Here is a 19242-nt window from a genome sequence, read left to right as displayed (position 1 = left end):
TTTATTCGAAGAAAAATATTTTATTAAAGTTATTTATCTGTTTTAGACAGTGACACACCACCTCAATTGAACTGTAGTCATCTGGAGACACTGCTAGATATAAATGTGTGTCATATTCATAGCTGATGAGTCAAAATTAAAGTTCTGAAGAATTTGACCCAAGGGTAGCATATACAGGCTGAACAGGAGGGGTCCAAGCATTGACCCTTGAGGAACCCCATAGGTAATTGCCATTCAATGATATTGAACACTTCCAATGGTTACAAAATAACTACATTCCTTCAGGTAGCACCTGAACTATTTAAGGACTGTTCCATTTCATCCTACCCATCTTTCTAACCTGTTCAGCAGTATATTATGATCTACCGTATCAAAAACCATACTGAGATCTAGCAAGACCAGAATTGACACCTTTCATGAGTAAGTATTTAACCTTATATCATTTAGCGCTATGATTAGAGCAGATTCTGTACTGTGATGAGTTCGGAAACCTGATTGAAATTTGTCAAAAAGTCAATTTAAATTCAATAAATTGCTGAGTCGATTAAAAATAACTTTAAATATAAATTTATTTCAACTTTTGTTCAAGGGTTTTCTGAAATGTAGAACGTGTCTCACAGTTTGTTATATTGTTTTGCACTTCCCAGCCACGGTAGAAGCTAATGCTGGTAACATTGTTAGCTAATTCTAATCTGGGATAGGAAAGTAGATAAAGCATTGGACACAGTAGATAGAGAGAATGAAATTAAAAATCACTTGACGCAAAGTCTGGAATCAATACCAGTCTTACCAATACTAGTGGGACACTGTGATCTGTACATTTGTGTGTCTCACACAATTTAAATGAAACACATTTTGTGTTACAGACAGCTGCAAAATTGGTTAAATGTATATTGAGAGGCTGCGGAAAAAGACCATTTGCAATTGCAGTCCATCAAAAGGACATGACAGATGCATTCAAATGTACATAAATTTTTTCCATGACTAAATCAGTGAACAAGACCAAACACACTAAGAGCTGTTTCAGTTCCTTACTTTAATTATATACTGTATAGCAAATATGCTACAAACCACTGTTGTATATCAATAAGATATTATACAGGAAAAAAATATATTGGGGTGTGAACCTGAAAGTAGAGGGACTTCAGGGCTCTGAAACACCTACCAGATGGGAGTAGCGAGAGCAGGTGGTGGCAGGGCTGAGTTATAGTTTCTCACAAAACAAAACCTGCACATGACTGTTAGAGGGGTCAGGGGGAGGCCAATGTTTTTGTGGGTAGTTTTATTAATATAAGCTTCATTGTGTTAAGGCTATCATCTGGAAGGCTCCTATAGTTGTTTTTATTAGTGTAATTGCTACAGTAACCCATAACACTAGAAGAGCACTCAATAGAGCAAACACTTCCGTTGTGGTTAACTGTTAATAAAAGTGCAAAGAAATAGGGACTACCATATTTCTGTTTGTCCTACAAACCCCAATGGAAATGTTTCATGTTCATCCATCCACCCATTTTCTCTACCTCTTGTTCTGATTAGTGTCACGGGGGAGCTGGAGCCTATTCCATCCAATTTTGGGTGAGAGATAGGGTACACCCAACCGCAGTGCACCCCCAACTCTGATTTTTGCCATACCCACAGCGTATCCATATTGACTTTATTAAGTCTGAACAGCAAAAATGACATACAATCTGATTTGGTCACAGACTACATGGTAGTTAGGTGAAGCATAGCAACATGATAGCAAAAGTACAGCCATGGCCATCTACAGGTATGTGCAGTGTTGGGAAGAATACTTTGGAAATGTAGTTGGTTACCATTACAAGTTACCCTGTTGAAAATGTAATAGTAGTGTAACTATTTAAATTATTTTGGTCAAAGTAACAAAATTAATTGAATTTGATTACATTTTGATTACTTTCCTTAAAATTGACTAAATGCATCAACCTTGGCTGTTTCATTTAAAAAGTGGATTAAAACCATAGTTGATTATTTTGTAATTAAACACATATTTGTTCTTTACACAAATAGTAAACTGATAACAAAACATGATGAAATTTAAATACATAATAAAAAAATTTTTTTGTTGGATTATATGTGTACAGCATGTGGAAAACTGCCATATCATACCATGTTGACCTAATGAGTCTTAACTGTTTTAAAATCTGAGACAAATGGGATTCCATCACAATTGGGTTTTCGTGGTAGCAAAAGAAGGAGGATCCAAGTGCATGGGAACAGGGAGGCAGAAGTCACGACAGGAAGGGAAACTGACATATCAGGACTCAGGAAATGTGACTTCTGACGACAATGCACCGACACAGACAAAGTCCAAATACAAACAAATTGATGAGACAACGAGGCACATCAGGATAAGACACAAGTTGCTGGAGGGAGCTGACTGGTTAACATGGACTGGGCTGACAAGAACAGGTGGAAACGAAAACCTAATAAGCAAGACATGAGCATGGGACAAGAAAAAACAAGGCATAACATGAAACAAAACTAAATATAATCCAAAGAACAAAAACACAGTGTAGCGGGCACGCCATAAAAAGATGACATCCAGCAACCCAGTCTCCGGCGAGATTCGCTCTTCCCACCGAGATAGACGCCCACGGAGTGGCGAGACGTAATTTCACATACAGACACTAAATGAATCAACAGCCATAATCAACAGAAGCAAGACACAGACATTTGCTTTGGCATGCCGACGCTAAGTGAATTACCAGCACCCGAGTTCACCCTAGGACACTAAGTTAATTAACTTCCACCACCAGCCAGCCCTGAGGATTTCACCAACAAAGGCGCCTCCACTCTGCTGGGTACTGCGCCATTTGGAAGTTTGAACAGGAAACAGCGACACCCACAGGCGACGGAACGGCACTACAGACACGGGTTCATGGAACACAGTCTGTACCCGACTTGGCTGGGAGTTAATATTTTAAGAACTTTACCTGAACGCCACTAGTGACTGTATTTCTGCAAACTTGAATGTCTGATGTCGAATGTTATCAACTGAACCAGATGAAATGTTTCACTCCACACCACACAAATGCCACATTGAAAATAGTAGTGTTCCTCAACAATCACATAACATTTGAAACATTCGTTACAGGTATTAAAGAGGATGAGCGTGGGACAATGCCAAGCGGGAAAATGGTCTCGTTATCTTAAATCCAATCATTAATATTTAATTCCACTTGTTTTAAACCATGAAATATACCAAAATGGGAAATTAACACTCAGAGGTGGTCCAGCTCCCCTTTTGGTCCCGAAGGTGGTAAAGGAAGACGGGAGGCGGTAAACCACCCCCTTCTGGCTCGCTTCGGCCATAAAAAGGCCGGATATATGCTCTCTGGTCCAGCTCTTGTCTCACCCGACCAACTTGCCGAAGATTGGCACACAACTCACCCCGAGGTGACGAGGACACATCGGAGCCTTTCCGACTGCAGAGCATCCTGCAAGCGCTCCGAGCTACACTGTTTGGGGGCCTGAGCTCACCCCGAGGGAACGGAAGCGCCCGTTCCAAATGTCTTGCGAGCCAAGACACCCGGGCTCCTGCCGTCCTGCCTGGGAACCTTTTGTGCTCCTTTTTCTTCTTCCTTTCCACCAAATCCACCTGTTCCCAGTGCGGACCGGGCCAGCCGAATACTCGGAAGCTTGACCTGGCTCCCTCAAACGTGTTCAAGACACGTAAGTACAACATTGCAGTCTACTAAAAGTACAGATTAGTGCATAGTTGGGTTTAAATTAATGAGAACAGGAACCCCAGCTATATGCATTCACTACACGCTCATTCTACCAATCTCACATCACAAGTCAGTTTCCTTTGCCAATGTTCGTCTGTACTTTGTTGTTTCCTGTTTTTCTGTGTTCTTTCCCTATAGATTCCTCATGTTAGATCATTAAATTTTCCATAAAATTCATTACCTGCATTGTTATGTGTGTTAGGGTTCGAGGAAAAAAAACCCTGGACGTCTATAACTCTTATCAAAGTTTCCTAAAGTGTAGCAACCTTCAGATTATGAGACCTTTTAAAAAGGTTTCTCGTCGCTTCTCCTATATTTTATCCACATAAAAAGTGATGTGGTGCTCCTCTTATATATAAAATAGCTTGATTTATAATGCTGTAATTTAAAATTACGATAAAACGGAAGTGACGCAGGCGTCGCTTCCGGCTCATTCTTTCCTCCTAAATTAATTACATTTTAATTTAACCCATATACGCTACAACAGATCATGACAGTCACATTCAATAAGAGTTGAATTGGGGTGTGCAAGGAGTAGCAAGCTGAGACAGGTTGACACAAGACATATGATGCACCACAAGTTACAATGTTCCAATAAACTTATATTTGTTTTTGTGTAGGGCAACGCCAGCATGTGTCGTTACCATAACAACCTATGCAGAAAGGTCAGTTAAGAGTGCTGATGTGTGAACACAACGAATCCGATGTGGTCACTTGCGAATGATTGTGCAGACAGAAGAGTTATTTTTTTAATAACGGAGTTACCTGCAGTCCAAACCATATAGACCATATATACATAAAGCAACTCTTACAAAAAAAACATAAACACACATACATAAATTATTACACCAATGGACAATTTAGTCTTCAATTAATCTAACATGCATGTTTTGAAATTTGGGAGGAAGTAGGAGTACCCTGAGATTCAAACCCACCTGGGACTTCTACAATGTGAGGCAGAAAAGCTAACCACAGCTCCACTGTGATGCCAAATATTTTATGCACGAAACAAAAACAATTATACAGGAAAATATTTCAAACATTCATCCATTTATATATATATATATATATATATATATATATATATATATATATATATATATATATTGCCAAGGTCCCTGCCTTCGGCCACCGCCCAGCTCACACTGCACCCGACCCCTATAGCCTCTCCCACAGTTGGTGAGCCCATGGGAAGGGGGACCCATGTAACGGGCCTCATGAATGCAGGCCCGGCCACCAGGCGCTTGCCTTCGAACCCCAAATCCAGGCTTGGCGCCAGAGCGGCGCCCCGGTGACCCTCGTCCGGGCAAGGGAACCCTATATCCATTTATTTTACTCGTCATAGGGTGTCTTTTATCCGTGCTTTGTCTGTTCCCTCACCGAGGACCTGTTTGCCCTTCCCTCTCCTCCCTGAGCCTTCACCTTATCATGTTGGAGATGTTTGTGTGTCCCAGTGATCCTAAGAGCTAAGTTGTCTGGGGCTTTATGCCCCTGGCAGGGTCATCCATGGCAAACAGTTCCTGGCATTTCGAACATTGCTTTGTATATTTTTAATGATTCTCAGACCAAGTTCAAGGCTGTGAATACCATACAGAATAATCCGGATAAAGATGTAATACCAAAGGGAAGAAGAAAAAAACTTTTGGTGAATGAGGAAGCCGCAGGGAGAAGCTGAGAAAGGTGATGAGGTGCAGTGCCGATTGAGGTGGAGGCAAAAATAGATGAAGAGAATCAAAGTGGGGTGATGACAGTGATTGGAATGCCAACCGTACCTGGAAACTGAAATGAAACCATGGAAAAACGGACTATGTGCCTATGGTTTGAGAGAAATGGTCAAAAGAGACCAGGGGAAAATGTCAGTAAATTATTGTGTGCATAATTCATTTGGAAATGACCAACCAAGATTCAAATCCTGCAGTCAGATTCTTACCACAAGAGCGAGTGCTGTCCTTATTTGCTCCATTTGAAGAAAAGCAGTTGTACAATCCAATTTTGTTCTCACTCAAGTTGTGGCCACAATAGGAAATTATTCTCAACTGCTCAACTATGATCATTATCTCAGCATCAAGTATAGTAATAGTCTGTTTTGTGTAGTGGGAAGAAATGTGAAAAAACATCAGTTCTGAAGCCTGTGCCAAGCAAGTTATTTTCATAAATTTTGTCCTTGCTCAGGGGAATGAGCCAGATGAACAGGTTTCAAAGACAAAATACTACATTTGATCGTCAACCACAGGACTCCTGATTTCACTTCAAAAGCCGACTCTGTTTCTGATCACAGTTTCATTTGGTGCAGAGTGGGAGTCCCCATCTCACCAATGGGTAATAGTGCTTATGACAAAAAACAAACCAAAAAAAAGTACCACCTACATAGTCTCATAACTGCCCAACTACTAGACTTCAGAATTGCTGAACAATGACATTCATATTGCAATTTAATTTTAAGAAAAGTAAAACCACTTTTCATACTATCTAAAATGTATGAATGAAACCAACTTTTTTTTCTATATTAAAAAAGCTTAAATCTAGAAAATGTTGTTGGTTCTTTTAAAATCTTCATGTTTTCTTGTTACAAACCTAGGTTAAACAACCGTGGGATTAATAGGAGCTGAATTTCTTTGATGCAGTGCTTTACTTTTGGCCAGATTGTTTTTTGTATTTCAGATCTCAATTTTAAATCTGTGGAGTTTTTCTGGAATAATATACCTTTACATTAACCGGTAATATTGCAGTAATTTCAGGCAGATATTGGTAGTTTTTGATTATTCTTTAGTACATGCCTCTTCCCAGTCTTTCATGTTCCATAGGTTCCTTCTCCATGCCACTACCCTTTCCACAGATGTTTCTCTACATCCATCGACCAGGGATTTACACATTTTGGAAATTAAGCCCTTCTCTAAACACTTTCTAATTATTAGTTTTTCTATGATAGACACTGAGGGAATGCATCGTGTTTGGTTTAGTTGAGTTCTAATGAATTTTCTTACATTTGCAGCAGATATTTAAAGTGAGCTCTAGATATTGATTGACCATTTCATCAAAAGACATCATCTCCTTTTGCGAGTTGTCACGATCTCCTATTTTTCATGGAGGTAAAGAATGATTTGTGAGCCAAGATTTTCTTCTATTAAAACACAACAAAACTGAGATAACCGTTTTTGGCAATAAAGAAAAGAGGATTGCTGTTAGTAAATAAAATCTCTTTAAAAACCATAGACTAAATCCGAAAACTTGGTGTTCTGACAGATTCCGACCTGACTTTCAACAGTCATATCAAATCAATTACTAAAACTGCCTTCTACCATCAGAAGAACATATCCAGAGTGAAGGCTTGCATGTGTCAAGCAGACCAGGAGAACCTCATCCATGCTTTTATCTCAGGTAGACTTGACTATTGTAATGGTCTTCTGACTGGACTCCCCCAAAAGAGCATTAAACAGCTGCAGCTCATTCAGAATGTTGCTGCTCAGGTTCTGACCAGAACAAAGAGGTCAGAGCATATTACTCCAATTCTAAAGTATTTACACTGGCTTCCAGTCAGCTTTAGAATAGATTTTAAAGTTCTGTTACTGGTCTATAAATCACTAAATGGTTTAAGTCCTAAATACATGAAAGAAATGTGAATGGAATATGAACCCATTATGGCTCTGAGATCGACAAACTCAGGTCAAATAGTGAAGCACAGAGTCCAAAGCAAACATGGTGAAGCAGCATTTAGCTATTATGCTGCACACAAATGGAATAAGTTGCCAACAGAAAGTTATGTCAGCCCCAAGTGTGCATGTTTTTAAGTCCAGGTTGAAAAGAAATCTTCTTTTTTTCATGCTTTTTAGAGCATTTCCACTTTTAAATATTTCTTGCACTGTATGCTGTTTTAATTTTACTTTTATTTTTGTTCTCTTTGTTGTAAATGTTTATAAGCCGTTTTTATTCTTTGTTTTTAAATACATTTAATCATGAAATGAAATTTGTGTATGAAATGCGCTATATAAATACATTTGCTTTGCTTTGCTAAAACCAAAACACTTTTCAGAAAACCAAAACACTTTTCAGAAAACAAATTAACAAAACACGAAACTAATTTAAAAAAGCCAAAACAAATTACAAGTGACACAAACCGGAAAGGGAACATATCATATCACAGATTTTTTTCCTCGCAGGACATGCCCTCCTCCAATATTAAAGGCTCCAGGACATGCGGCGCTGCACTATGATTGGCTGCTGTTTCCCGGTAGAACATGCCCTGCTGCTTCCAGATGGTAAAAGATGTATGTGACTTTTTACGTGTGGCGGCGATAATATAAATGCAATTAACCCTAAAGCCACACTCTGTGTAACGTGGTCGAAACTGACTGGACCGGACCATCGCTTAAAAATAAGAGTTGCCGACACATCCCCCCCCCCCCCCCCCCCCACCCACACACACACACACACAATGAGCGATTGTATATATGGACAATGAACAGCGAGCCTTTATTGGCGTTTGATGCAGTATATACAATATATTGTAGTTTATCAGATTTCTTAAACCACAAAAATATTAATTGAGTTAAGGAACAAGCAGGTAACTCAAGAGAGAGGATGTTGTCGAGAATTAAAGGGAAAATGTGGATATTTGTAAGGAAGCTCGCCGGCTCCATTCATTTGAATGTACATTCTGGTCACAAACTTCGCTTTTTCATCCACAGCCATGAATATAGGTTAGTATTGATGTAAAACAACATTTGATGCTTTACATACTATTTATAAGGGTTGAAACGAGGCGACACGGCTCGCAAACCCGCAAATTTATTGTTCTTGTTTGACCTCACTTTTTACCAGTTGGCTTCCACCTCATGGCTTCCAGAAGCACTTTAGAATGCTTTGTTTCTGGGATGGAGTACTTTTGTTTATTTATTTATTTATTTATTTATTATTTTTAATCAGTTTATCTTGTGTCGGTCGATTGTTTTGTGTTAACTTGTACCTTCTTTCCCCTGTGGCTCTGTCCACCTCTTTTTTGTTTGTAATTGCTATTCACATTTACTTGTTTTTGGAATTACTTTTATTGTCTCACAAATGTGCTCTTTTTCTTTTTTTCCTTACGAGCACACTGCTGTCAAGATATAGTGGGAATTCTTTTTTATTACAAACAGCACACGCTACTATGTTTTCATTTGGGTAATTGAACTGTTTTTCTCTCTAATTTAGATAGCTCGAGTTAAAGCGCACCCCTCCCACCCCCGCCACCCCCCCAGGGACTGACAAATGGTCTGTAATAGTTTGGACTGCATACTAAAAAGATGTTTACTTTGTCAACAAGGTACATGCAATTGTATTTTGTTAGCCTAATAGCATAAGTGACACAGTAAGTCATTTTTAACTTGTTGCAATATCAATTAAAAAAAAAAGTGCTTGCTAAAATCTGTTTGTTTGTTTTTCTTTATGTTGATTCTCAGTCGGCGGCACGGTGGGCGTCTGGTTAGAGCGTTGGCCTCACAGTTCAGAGGACCGGGGTTCAATCCCCGGCCTCACCTGTGGGGCGTTTGCATGTTCTCCCCGTGCCTGCGTGGGTTTTCTCCGGGCACTCTGGTTTCCTCCCACATCCAAAAAACATGCGTAGTAGGTTCATTGACAACTCTAAAATTGCCTGTAGGTGTGAACGTGAGTGCGAATGGTTGTTTGTTTATGTGTGCCCTGCGATTGGCTGGCAACCGGTTCAGGGTGTACCCCGCCTCCTGCCCGATGATAGCTGTGATAGGCTCCAGCACGCCCGCGACCCAAGTGATTAGATGCGGCTCAGAAAATGGATGGATGTATGGATGATTCTCAGTCATCCAGGTCATGATCATCTGCAGAGGTAGCCTAAAGGCAACTGGACTTGTGTCATGAACATGGTTAGGGCGACGGCGAGGAATGCAAGGCAAGAACATGGTGGACCCAATTGCAGGGAAGCAGGGAGGCAAGGCAGGAGTGCGGGAATCTCAAAATAATAATATTTAATTCCAAAAACAAAGGAAAACAAAGATCATGAAAAAGTCTAAATGCTAAATTAATAAAGTCCAAAATCTAAACACAAAGTAACAAAGAAACACTTGAGTGAACCCAAAACAAGAAACAAGACATGACTGGTGAAATACCTGAGCGACAATGACATGGCAAGACATGTGACAACGACAATGAACCGACGAGAACTGAAAGAAACCAGGGAACTAAATACAAACAAATTGACGAGACAACGAGGAACACCTGGACAAGACGAGTGGCTAGAGAGAGCTGATTGGTCGACAAAGTAGACGAGAACAGGTGGACACAACAACCTAATGAGCACACGACAAACATGGAACACAGGAAAACATTGAACAAAACTAAACACAACCCAAACCAAAACACAGACCATGACAGTACCCCCCCTCTAAAGGAACGGATCCCAGACATTCCCCAAACAACAACCAAAAAGTCATCAACCCAGGGTGGGCGGAAGGGGGCCTGGAGGAAGGTACAGAGTCCACCCCTCAGGTCAGTCTGGTGGCCATCCAGGCCACCCGAGGTGAGGTGCTTGGCTGAGCGGTTCAGGAGGTCGTCCAGGACGCCAAGCACCAGGGTCTTTACAGGGCCATTCAGGCGGACGGCCACGGTGCCGAACCCAATGGTAATGCAGGGGCCAGGCAATAGGGTCGGGTGGCGGCCGCTGGACGAGCACCGCCGGAGCGTGGTCGGGTGGCGGCCGCTGGACGAGCGCCGCCGGAGCGTGGACGGGTGGCGGCCGCTGGACGAGCGCCGCCGGAGCAAGGACGGGTGGCGGCCGCTGGACGAGCGCCGCCGGAGCAAGGACAGGTGGCGGCCGCTGGACGAGCGCCGCCGGAGCAAGGACGGGTGGCGGCCGCTGGACGAGCGCCGCCGGAGCAAGGACGGGTGGCGGCCGCTGGACGAGCGCCGCCGGAGCAGGGTCGGGTGGCGGCCGCTGGACGAGCGCCGCCGGAGCAAGGACGGGTGGCGGCCGCTGGACGAGCGCCGCCGGAGCAAGGACGGGTGGCGGCCGCTGGACGAGCGCCGCCGGAGCAAGGATGGGTGGCGGCCGCTGGACGAGCGCCGCCGGTGCGGGAGCCTGGCGCAGCTGCCGAGGAGCCGGAACGGGAGCCTGGCGCAGCTGCCGAGGAGCCGGAACGGGAGCCTGGCGCAGCTGCAGAGGAGCCGGAACGGGAGCTGCAGTCGCTTCCTCAGCCTGCCGCCATTGAGGTGTGGGAGTAGAGGGTACGGGAGTGGAAGAGTGCACCAGGTCTCGGGTCAGTCTGGTGGCCATCCAGGCCACCCGAGGTGAGGTGCTTGGCTGAGCGGTTCAGGAGGTCGTCCAGGACGCCAAGCACCAGGGTCTTTACAGGGCCATTCAGGCGGACGGCCACGGTGCCGAACCCAATGGTAATGCAGGGGCCAGGCAATAGGGTCGGGTGGCGGCCGCTGGACGAGCACCGCCGGAGCGTGGTCGGGTGGCGGCCGCTGGACGAGCGCCGCCGGAGCGTGGACGGGTGGCGGCCGCTGGACGAGCGCCAGCCAAGCACCTCACCTCGGGTGACCTGGATGGCCACCAGACTGACCTGAGGGGTGGGCACTTGAGATAAATCAGGATCCGCAGATGGGGTCTGTGGAGTGTCCTTAGAAACATGACCCTGAACATCACGTGGCGGCTTGAAACAGTTCCGGGCGCAATTGCTGCCCCATGATATAACCTGCCCAGAGGACCAGTCAATGTGGGGGTTGGAAACGTGGAAACGTGACAAAAACTGACGAGGACGGGATAAACTAGGGAAGGAACCAGAAAAATCTAAATCTGTGTCAGAGTCAGAATCCGACAGGAGGTTAACTAAATCAGGGCCAGTTCGTTCTGTCATGAACGGAACAGAGGATAGGACCCAAAAATGCACGACTCCAAAACAAATTGACAGTTTCCAAAAAGAGAGGTTTAATAGACGGGCATAGGTCGGTTCATTCTGTCATGAACATGTTTAGGGCGACGGCGAGGAATGCAAGGCAAGAACATGGTGGACCCAATTGCAGGGAAGCAGGGAGGCAAGGCAGGAGTGCGGGAATCTCAAAATAATAATATTTAATTCCAAAAACAAAGGAAAACAAAGATCATGAAAAAGTCTAAATGCTAAATTAATAAAGTCCAAAATCTAAACACAAAGTAACAAAGAAACACTTGAGTGAACCCAAAACAAGAAACAAGACATGACTGGTGAAATACCTGAGCGACAATGACATGGCAAGACATGTGACAACGACAATGAACCGACGAGAACTGAAAGAAACCAGGGAACTAAATACAAACAAATTGACGAGACAACGAGGAACACCTGGACAAGACGAGTGGCTAGAGAGAGCTGATTGGTCGACAAAGTAGACGAGAACAGGTGGACACAACAACCTAATGAGCACACGACAAACATGGAACACAGGAAAACATTGAACAAAACTAAACACAACCCAAACCAAAACACAGACCATGACAACTTGTGTCTGTTGAATTTGATTTTTTTTGTTTTACACAAATGTTAAATGACTTAGTAAATTATGCTATTAGGCTAATGACTTGTTACTTTTATTGGATTAACTTGATTTACCAAACTTTATTGGGTTCAATGAACAGAAAAGCTGTCAAAAAAAATAAAATAATAAAAAAAAAAAAAAAAATGTAATAAGGAATGACCAGTGTGTTGTGGCTTGGTTTTGCAAGGTCAGTGCAATCATTGCTTTTTGGAGCTTTACCTGTCGGTGATGGCACACATATCAATCTGCAAGTGGCTATAATTTCCCAGCGGCCTATGCTGAATCTTGATGAAGTCCACTGGATGTTTATTCACAGTCACAAGGCGCATACAACCCTGGAAGGTTGCAACGGGGTTCCTACACTTGTGATTCCCACCCAGTGGAGGACAGCCTGAGGAACAATATGCATGACAACAGTTAATGGAATTGCTACCACTGTTGTTGACTAGTGTCTACTCTGATGCTGATGTATAATTACCACACAATTAAACTAAATTATGTAAATTATATGAGAGCAAAGTGCAAATCGCAGCACTCAACACTGCAACATTCTTATGCTGATTAAATTACTCAAGGAGTTTTCAGTCAGAGGCTTCCTGGGCCATTGTTATGTGAATGTGAGCAAGAGAAACTTAAAAAGAGAGTCTTAAATGCAGAGGAGCAACCATATCCATGAATGGTAATGCAGAGCTTTTATTTTAAAATATGTACAGTGTTTCAGCATGTCTTTGAGAAAGCGTTATGACTTAACCACATTTAGGAAAAAGAAATTGAGCCTAGGGCAAGCCTTATTGGACACTTGACTGAAGAGGGGCCATCCCAATATGTAATAATTATAATTAAAGCCAGCAGAGTGGATACTAATTGTGCTTTCATTTTTCTATCACAATGCATGAGAAACAAGTGGAAATGTCTGGCAGGATATATTGTAATGAGCTTCGACAATGCATTTTTACTTTTATTCGGTTGACATGCACGGTTTAGTCTTTATTCTGCTTGTTTTAATTTAAAAGTGTTTCAGATCATTGATACTGTACCATGTTAATATAAAGGAATTCTCTCCACCACTACACAGTAAACGCCCTGCATATTATCTATCAGATATTCTTTCTTGAGGCTGATGATTATTCCCTGCTGTTCAGGTTACAGGCTCTACATTACTTTAATTATAGTGAGACCATTAGGTGCAGTTTGACAGCTCCCAACAGAAAAGAGGAGAGTGAGAAAATTTATTAATTGTGTATTATCACTTTAATTTTAAGGCACTCTGACAGATTGACAGCAGGAGCGTCTTTGTGACTGTGATACATTTTTGTTGTTTTATATATTTCATGCAAATGAGATGGACAACCATACATCGTTATGCTTGCATGCAATATTCTTAATCATAAAGAATTATGTTTTGACTGGAAAAGTCCACATGGAATATATTAAAGGTGTTGTCAGTTATTTTTATTCAGTGAAACACACACTTGAGACTGTCATAGTTTGCCAAATTAAAGAAAAAAAGGTGCATAGAGAAAAGACAATAACTTTTGGCCTGTGGTCCTGTGGTATAAGAAAAGTGAAGAGAAATTTCACAAAACAAATAAAGATGACAAAAGAGGGAGATGATGGGGACACAGAAATGCAATGCTAAGGGAAATTTTTGTTTAATATACATTCATCCATTTTCCCTACCACTTATCCTCACTAGGGTCGCGGGCGTGCTGGAGCCTATCCCAGCTATCTTCGGGTGAAAGGCGGGGTACACCCTGAACTGGTTGCCAGCCAATCGCAGAGCACATACAAACAAGCAACCATTCGCATTCACATTTACACCTACGGGCAATTTAGAGTCTTCAATTAACCTACCATGCATGTTTTTGGGATGTGGGAGGAAACCGGAGTACCAGGAGGAAACCCACGCAGACACGGGGAGAACATGCAAACACAGGGGAAGCCGGATTTTTTTTGTTTTGTCCTGTTCGGCTGTTAGGTCAAGCAGAATGGAAGATCAGTATCCCTTTTATGCCGGAACAGTTTTACTGTGTCACAGTGGAGTTTTTAAGCTTCCGCTGTGGTTTCTTACTATTATAATTGAAGTTTATTGAGAATCAGAGTCGATCAGTCGAACAGAACAAATTTTCTAGAGGGGAGAGAGAAACAAAGACAAAAGACAAAGCACTAATTGTAAACAGGATGAGAGAAGTAAATCATTACATTATCTACAACAATGAAACAGAAATATGAGTGTTGCATGGGCTGTAGTGCTACATCCAGTGAGGGAAGGACAGGACAAGATAGAACAGGACAAGGACAGGAGAAGAAGCATGCAGGACAAGGGTCGTGAACCCGGCTGTACAACTGAAGTCTGGTGGGGTTAACTATGTAAATTATAAAAGTCTACAGAACGAGAGTATAAGTGAAGGGATACACAAGCGATTTGCATATTCATGAGTTATTTGTGGGGTTTGTGCCTGCGGACACATGCAAGTGAATTGACACCGTTTTACATGCACAAAACTGACAGAAGTGTCCTGTAATTGCTGTGCCTGCACCGCGGAGGCTGAGGACCCCACCCAATCAATCGAGGGGCAAGATTGGGCCTAGGGATCCACCTGACAGCAGCCCGGTGGACGGCACACGTCCCACACCGAGGGACCCAGGGCGGTCTGCCGGCCCCACCGAGGCGCCTGACAACTGGCTACCCGGTGGGGGCCCCTGGGACCAAATGCCAGCCCCCCAGACAAAATCCCCCACCCCACACCGCGCCCCCCGCACCCCCCCTACACCCCCAGGGGAGCCAGACGTCCCCCCCCCCAATGCAGCCATTACGCGCCCAGCCCGAGGGGCGGGAGAGTGTCCCTTGTTTGGGTGTCAGGTCTGCGAGGCACTGCTGCCTAACAGCCAATTACTGATTACATCCCATTTTAAGCTTTTACTATTAAACTGTGGGTTATCCTAGTGTTGACATTTTGCACTGAATCAAAAATATATTTAATATCCTATAATATTGCTTTGATCATGTTTTCTTACCACCAAAGAATAGTTGACCATCAGGATGCGGGATGCCTGCAGTGTGAGCAGTAGCACCTTCATCTTTGTCAACTGCGATACTCAGGTGATCTTGTCCACAACTCAGCTCCACTGAATGCCACTGACCATCGTTCAGCCCCGAACCTGACACACATAAATGTCAACTTAAAATCAAGTTGCCCGATGTGAAACATTGTTTATAAACCCACATCGGATCAAAAACATTTAACATGGCATTTCTGGAATATGATCAATAGCAGATTGATCTTTCTTACATGAGGAAAAACAATTATATAGAAAGTTCACTCATCATGAGAAGGGTTCAGTACAGCCTAGTCTGTCATGTCATGTCTGACAGAATAAACCTGAATTCAGCTCAAGGCTCGGCATGGAGACTAAAAATATAAAGCTTGGATTAATGCTGGAAAGACTACTTCAATCTTAACTCATATTGCTTCTGGAGATATACTGTACCTTGACTTACCAGTTTAATTTGTTCCGTGACCACTCGTAACTTAATTTACTTTGTATATCAAATACATTTTCCCAATTGAAATGAATTTAAATTCCATTAATGTGTTCTGGCGTGCACAAAGAACACCCCAAAATTTGTTTTTATTGTTATTATTATTATTTTTTTAAACTATAAAACTATAAAACATAATAAAAGAGAATGTACTATAAGCTGGGGTAATACGAGGTTTTCTGATTATTCCGGGAAACAAACACCATATGGACGACAGAGACATATGCCATTTTGTGACTACCTGGTCACTCTTCTAATTGGTTTAAATGGTGATTGATTATTTCCATCCCATTATAATTATTATTTTTTTATTATTGACTGTCCCTTATTACCCCAGCTTTGGACTTTTGGGGACACAATTGTTTCGGTTGATATCCCCCTTTCACCTAAGCGGGTTTTAATATTGTTTTTAGAAACGACAGGTGAACAACAAATGTATGTCTGAGATTCTGGAATGCCACAGAATCTCACATTTCCTCCTAAAATGCCGTTATCAAATACAAACATGAACATTGAGGTTGTATGAGTTTGTGCTTAAGTTCCTTTTTTTCCAGGAGTCCTTTGTTGAGCTCTTTGGGCTTCACAATTTTATGTGTGACGTTTTCCACTGGATACCAGAGGACATCCTCGTGTTTTGGCTACTTCCAGTTTGAGCCACTTCTTACCATTGCTTGTCTTCTTTTTCTGTCACAATCCCTGGATAGATTTCCTGATCGTACTCAAACAGGACATACTCTACCTCATTTGTCTTCTTTTTGCAATTTTCATAAGAGGTTCTTGTCTCAGAACTGTCTGACTCTAATGAATCACTGGTTTCTCTACTTTCGTCCCCACCATCACTTTCTTCACTCAATTCCAAACTGTTCTGCAGCTTTCCTATAGCTCATTCCCTTGTCTACAGCCTTTATAGCGTTCAAAATGTCCTCTTTGGCATGTGTTTTGAGAGTCCTCCCTCCCGGATGTCCGAGCTTCTCACCCTATCTCTAAGGGAGAGCCCGGGACACCCTGCGGAAGAAAACCATTTCGGCCGCTTGCATCCAGGATCTTGTTCTTTCGGTCACGACCCACAGCTCATGACCATAGGTGAGGGTAGGAACATAGATCGACCGGTAAATCGAGAGCTTCGCCTCCTTCTTTACCACAACGGACCGACACAAAGTCCGCATCACTCCAGATGCTGCACCGATCTGCCTGTCGATCTCGCATTCCATTCTTCCCTCACTCGTGAACAAGACCCCAAGATACTTTAATTCCTCCACTTGGGGCAGGATCTCATCCCCGACCCTGAGAGGGCACGCCACACTTTCCGACTGAGGACCATGGTCTCAGATTTGGAGGTGCTGATTCTTATCCCAGCCGCTTCACACTCGGCTGCGAACCGCTCCAGTGAGAGTTGGAGATCACGGCTTGATGAAGCGAACAGCCGTATGTAGACCAGAATTTACTCAAAGCCGTCCGAAAGTCTTTTTCCATGGCCTCACCGAACTCCTCCCACGTCCGAGTTTTTGCTTCAGCGACCACCAAATCTGCATTCTGCTTGGCCAGCCGGTACCCATCAGCTGCCTCAGGAGTCCCACAGGCCAAAAAGGCCCAATAAAGTCTTCAGCTTGACGGCATCCATCACCATTGGTGTCTTCGGCCGGGTGCACCTCGACTCTGTAGTGAGCGGCTCTGTGCAGCAGGGGCCAGCCGGGGTGCCAATAATATAAAACAAATGTAGGACATAAAAACGCTCTTTTCAAAAACACAATAAAATCACAAAATAACACCACACACTAACAACTCTCATACATGGTCTGATAAAGCCAGGGAGAACATTTATTTATTTTTTTATTGGGGGGGCTAATCTAACCTGCAGGGTTCCAGAGTTTGGGCCTGTGTTTCAACTTTTCTCTTGGGACGACGAGGAGACATCTGTCGGCAGACCTCAGAGACCGTGTTGGAGTATAAGGGTGTAAAAGTTCAGAGAGGGAGGATGAAGCCATATTATTCAGTGCTTTAAAATGCTGTTTTTAAATTATTTTATTTATTAAGGGGGGGAAAAACTATGCTACCTCACCCTGTGTGAAAAGATAGTTCCCCTCATCACATATTTTGGTTCCTTTTCACTGATCACACACAAGCCTGATTATCTCCACACCTGTTAAATTGGGTACTGCAGCAGGACAACGGTCCAAACACACCAGCAAGTCAAACTTCTGGATTGCTTAATAAATGAATGAATGAATGGATGAATGAATAAGTAAATAAGGTTTCGGAGTGGCCTTGTCAAAGTCCAGACTTGAATCCGATTGAAATGCTGTCCATGACCTTAAACAGGCCGATCATGCTCAAAAACCCTCCAGTGTTGCAGAGTTAAAAGAATTATGCAAGGAAGAGTAAAATAAAATATCTCCATAGAGATGTGAAAGACTCATTGTCAGTTATAGAAAATGGCAAAATGCTTGATTTCAGTTGTTGCTGCTGAGGTCCAACCAGTTTTGAGGTTTAGGGGGCCATTACCTTTTCACACAGCTCCACGCAGCTTTGAATAGTTTTTTTCCCCCCTTAACACATAAAATCACCATTTTAAAACTACATTTTATGTTTACTTTTATTATTTTTGTCTGATATTTTACATTAGTTTTATGATCTTAAATATCAAAGGGAGGAAACTATGCAAAAATCCGAATTTGATAAGGGGGCAAATACTTTTTCACAACATACTGCACGTACTATATGACCAACCTGTATTGAGCTCGAGCAGCACCCTGACAGTGTCATTGATCTGTAGTTGGAGTCTGGCATCACTCAGGTATAGCCAGAGAGTTCTATGCTGCTGCAGAATGTTAAAGGTGAGCAGTAGTCCCTCCTCATTCCATGTCCGGAATTGTAAAGCTATAACGTCGAGCCCTGATGCCTTCGTTGTGTGTCCAGGCAACTGGAGGAAGCTCTGGGAGTCAGTGAACGTTACAGCCACTGAAATTGGCTCATCACAAGAAAAAGTCACATTGCCCTGAGAAGAAGAAAGAAAGAAAGAATGCAATGTGAAAAAAAACAAATATGACCTTTTGGTGACACGTCTCATTAGGAGCTCTCTGAAAAACAGGTTCTCACAAGAGTTTAACAGTCAAATGTAAATAGTGAAGCACTATATAAAATTAAAACTTGGATCAAGCTGCACTTCTGTGATGCACCTAACCAAAAAATGCCAAGTTTAGTTGGAAAAAAAAACAAAAACATTGCAGACATGTTGGGTCGAAGAAAATGCTTGGGCAGGGGAATCCCCAACGTCAAACTCCTCCAAAGTTGTTCAGGATCATTATGTCTCGAAGTCAGACTAAACGGTGGTTGAACAGCCATCACGTGTGATGCCACGCGAGACATCACCAACACGTAACTAAAAGTCAAATTCTAAGTATGTTTTTGTTCCCCCCCCGATGTTTT

General features: G+C 42.7%; 1 protein-coding gene across 1 annotated transcript in view; it reads right to left on the bottom strand.

Annotated features, from left to right (window-relative positions):
- LOC133481217 (contactin-associated protein-like 4) overlaps nucleotides 1-19242 on the bottom strand; it is a 91141-nt gene that overhangs the window by 31314 nt on the left and 40585 nt on the right. Inside the window, exons 8-10 of the mRNA XM_061780326.1 lie at nucleotides 18544-18811; nucleotides 15291-15434; nucleotides 12492-12663 (exon numbers count right to left, since the gene is read on the bottom strand). Of these exons, the coding sequence (XP_061636310.1) occupies nucleotides 12492-12663; nucleotides 15291-15434; nucleotides 18544-18811 (584 nt within the window). The remainder of the gene's footprint in view (nucleotides 1-12491; nucleotides 12664-15290; nucleotides 15435-18543; nucleotides 18812-19242) is intronic.

Source organism: Phyllopteryx taeniolatus, chromosome 7, assembly GCF_024500385.1.
Source record: "Phyllopteryx taeniolatus isolate TA_2022b chromosome 7, UOR_Ptae_1.2, whole genome shotgun sequence".
Classification (NCBI taxonomy): Eukaryota; Metazoa; Chordata; class Actinopteri; order Syngnathiformes; family Syngnathidae; genus Phyllopteryx; species Phyllopteryx taeniolatus.
The sequence above is the reverse complement of the archived record's forward strand: the minus strand, read 5'-3'. Positions and strand labels throughout refer to the sequence as shown.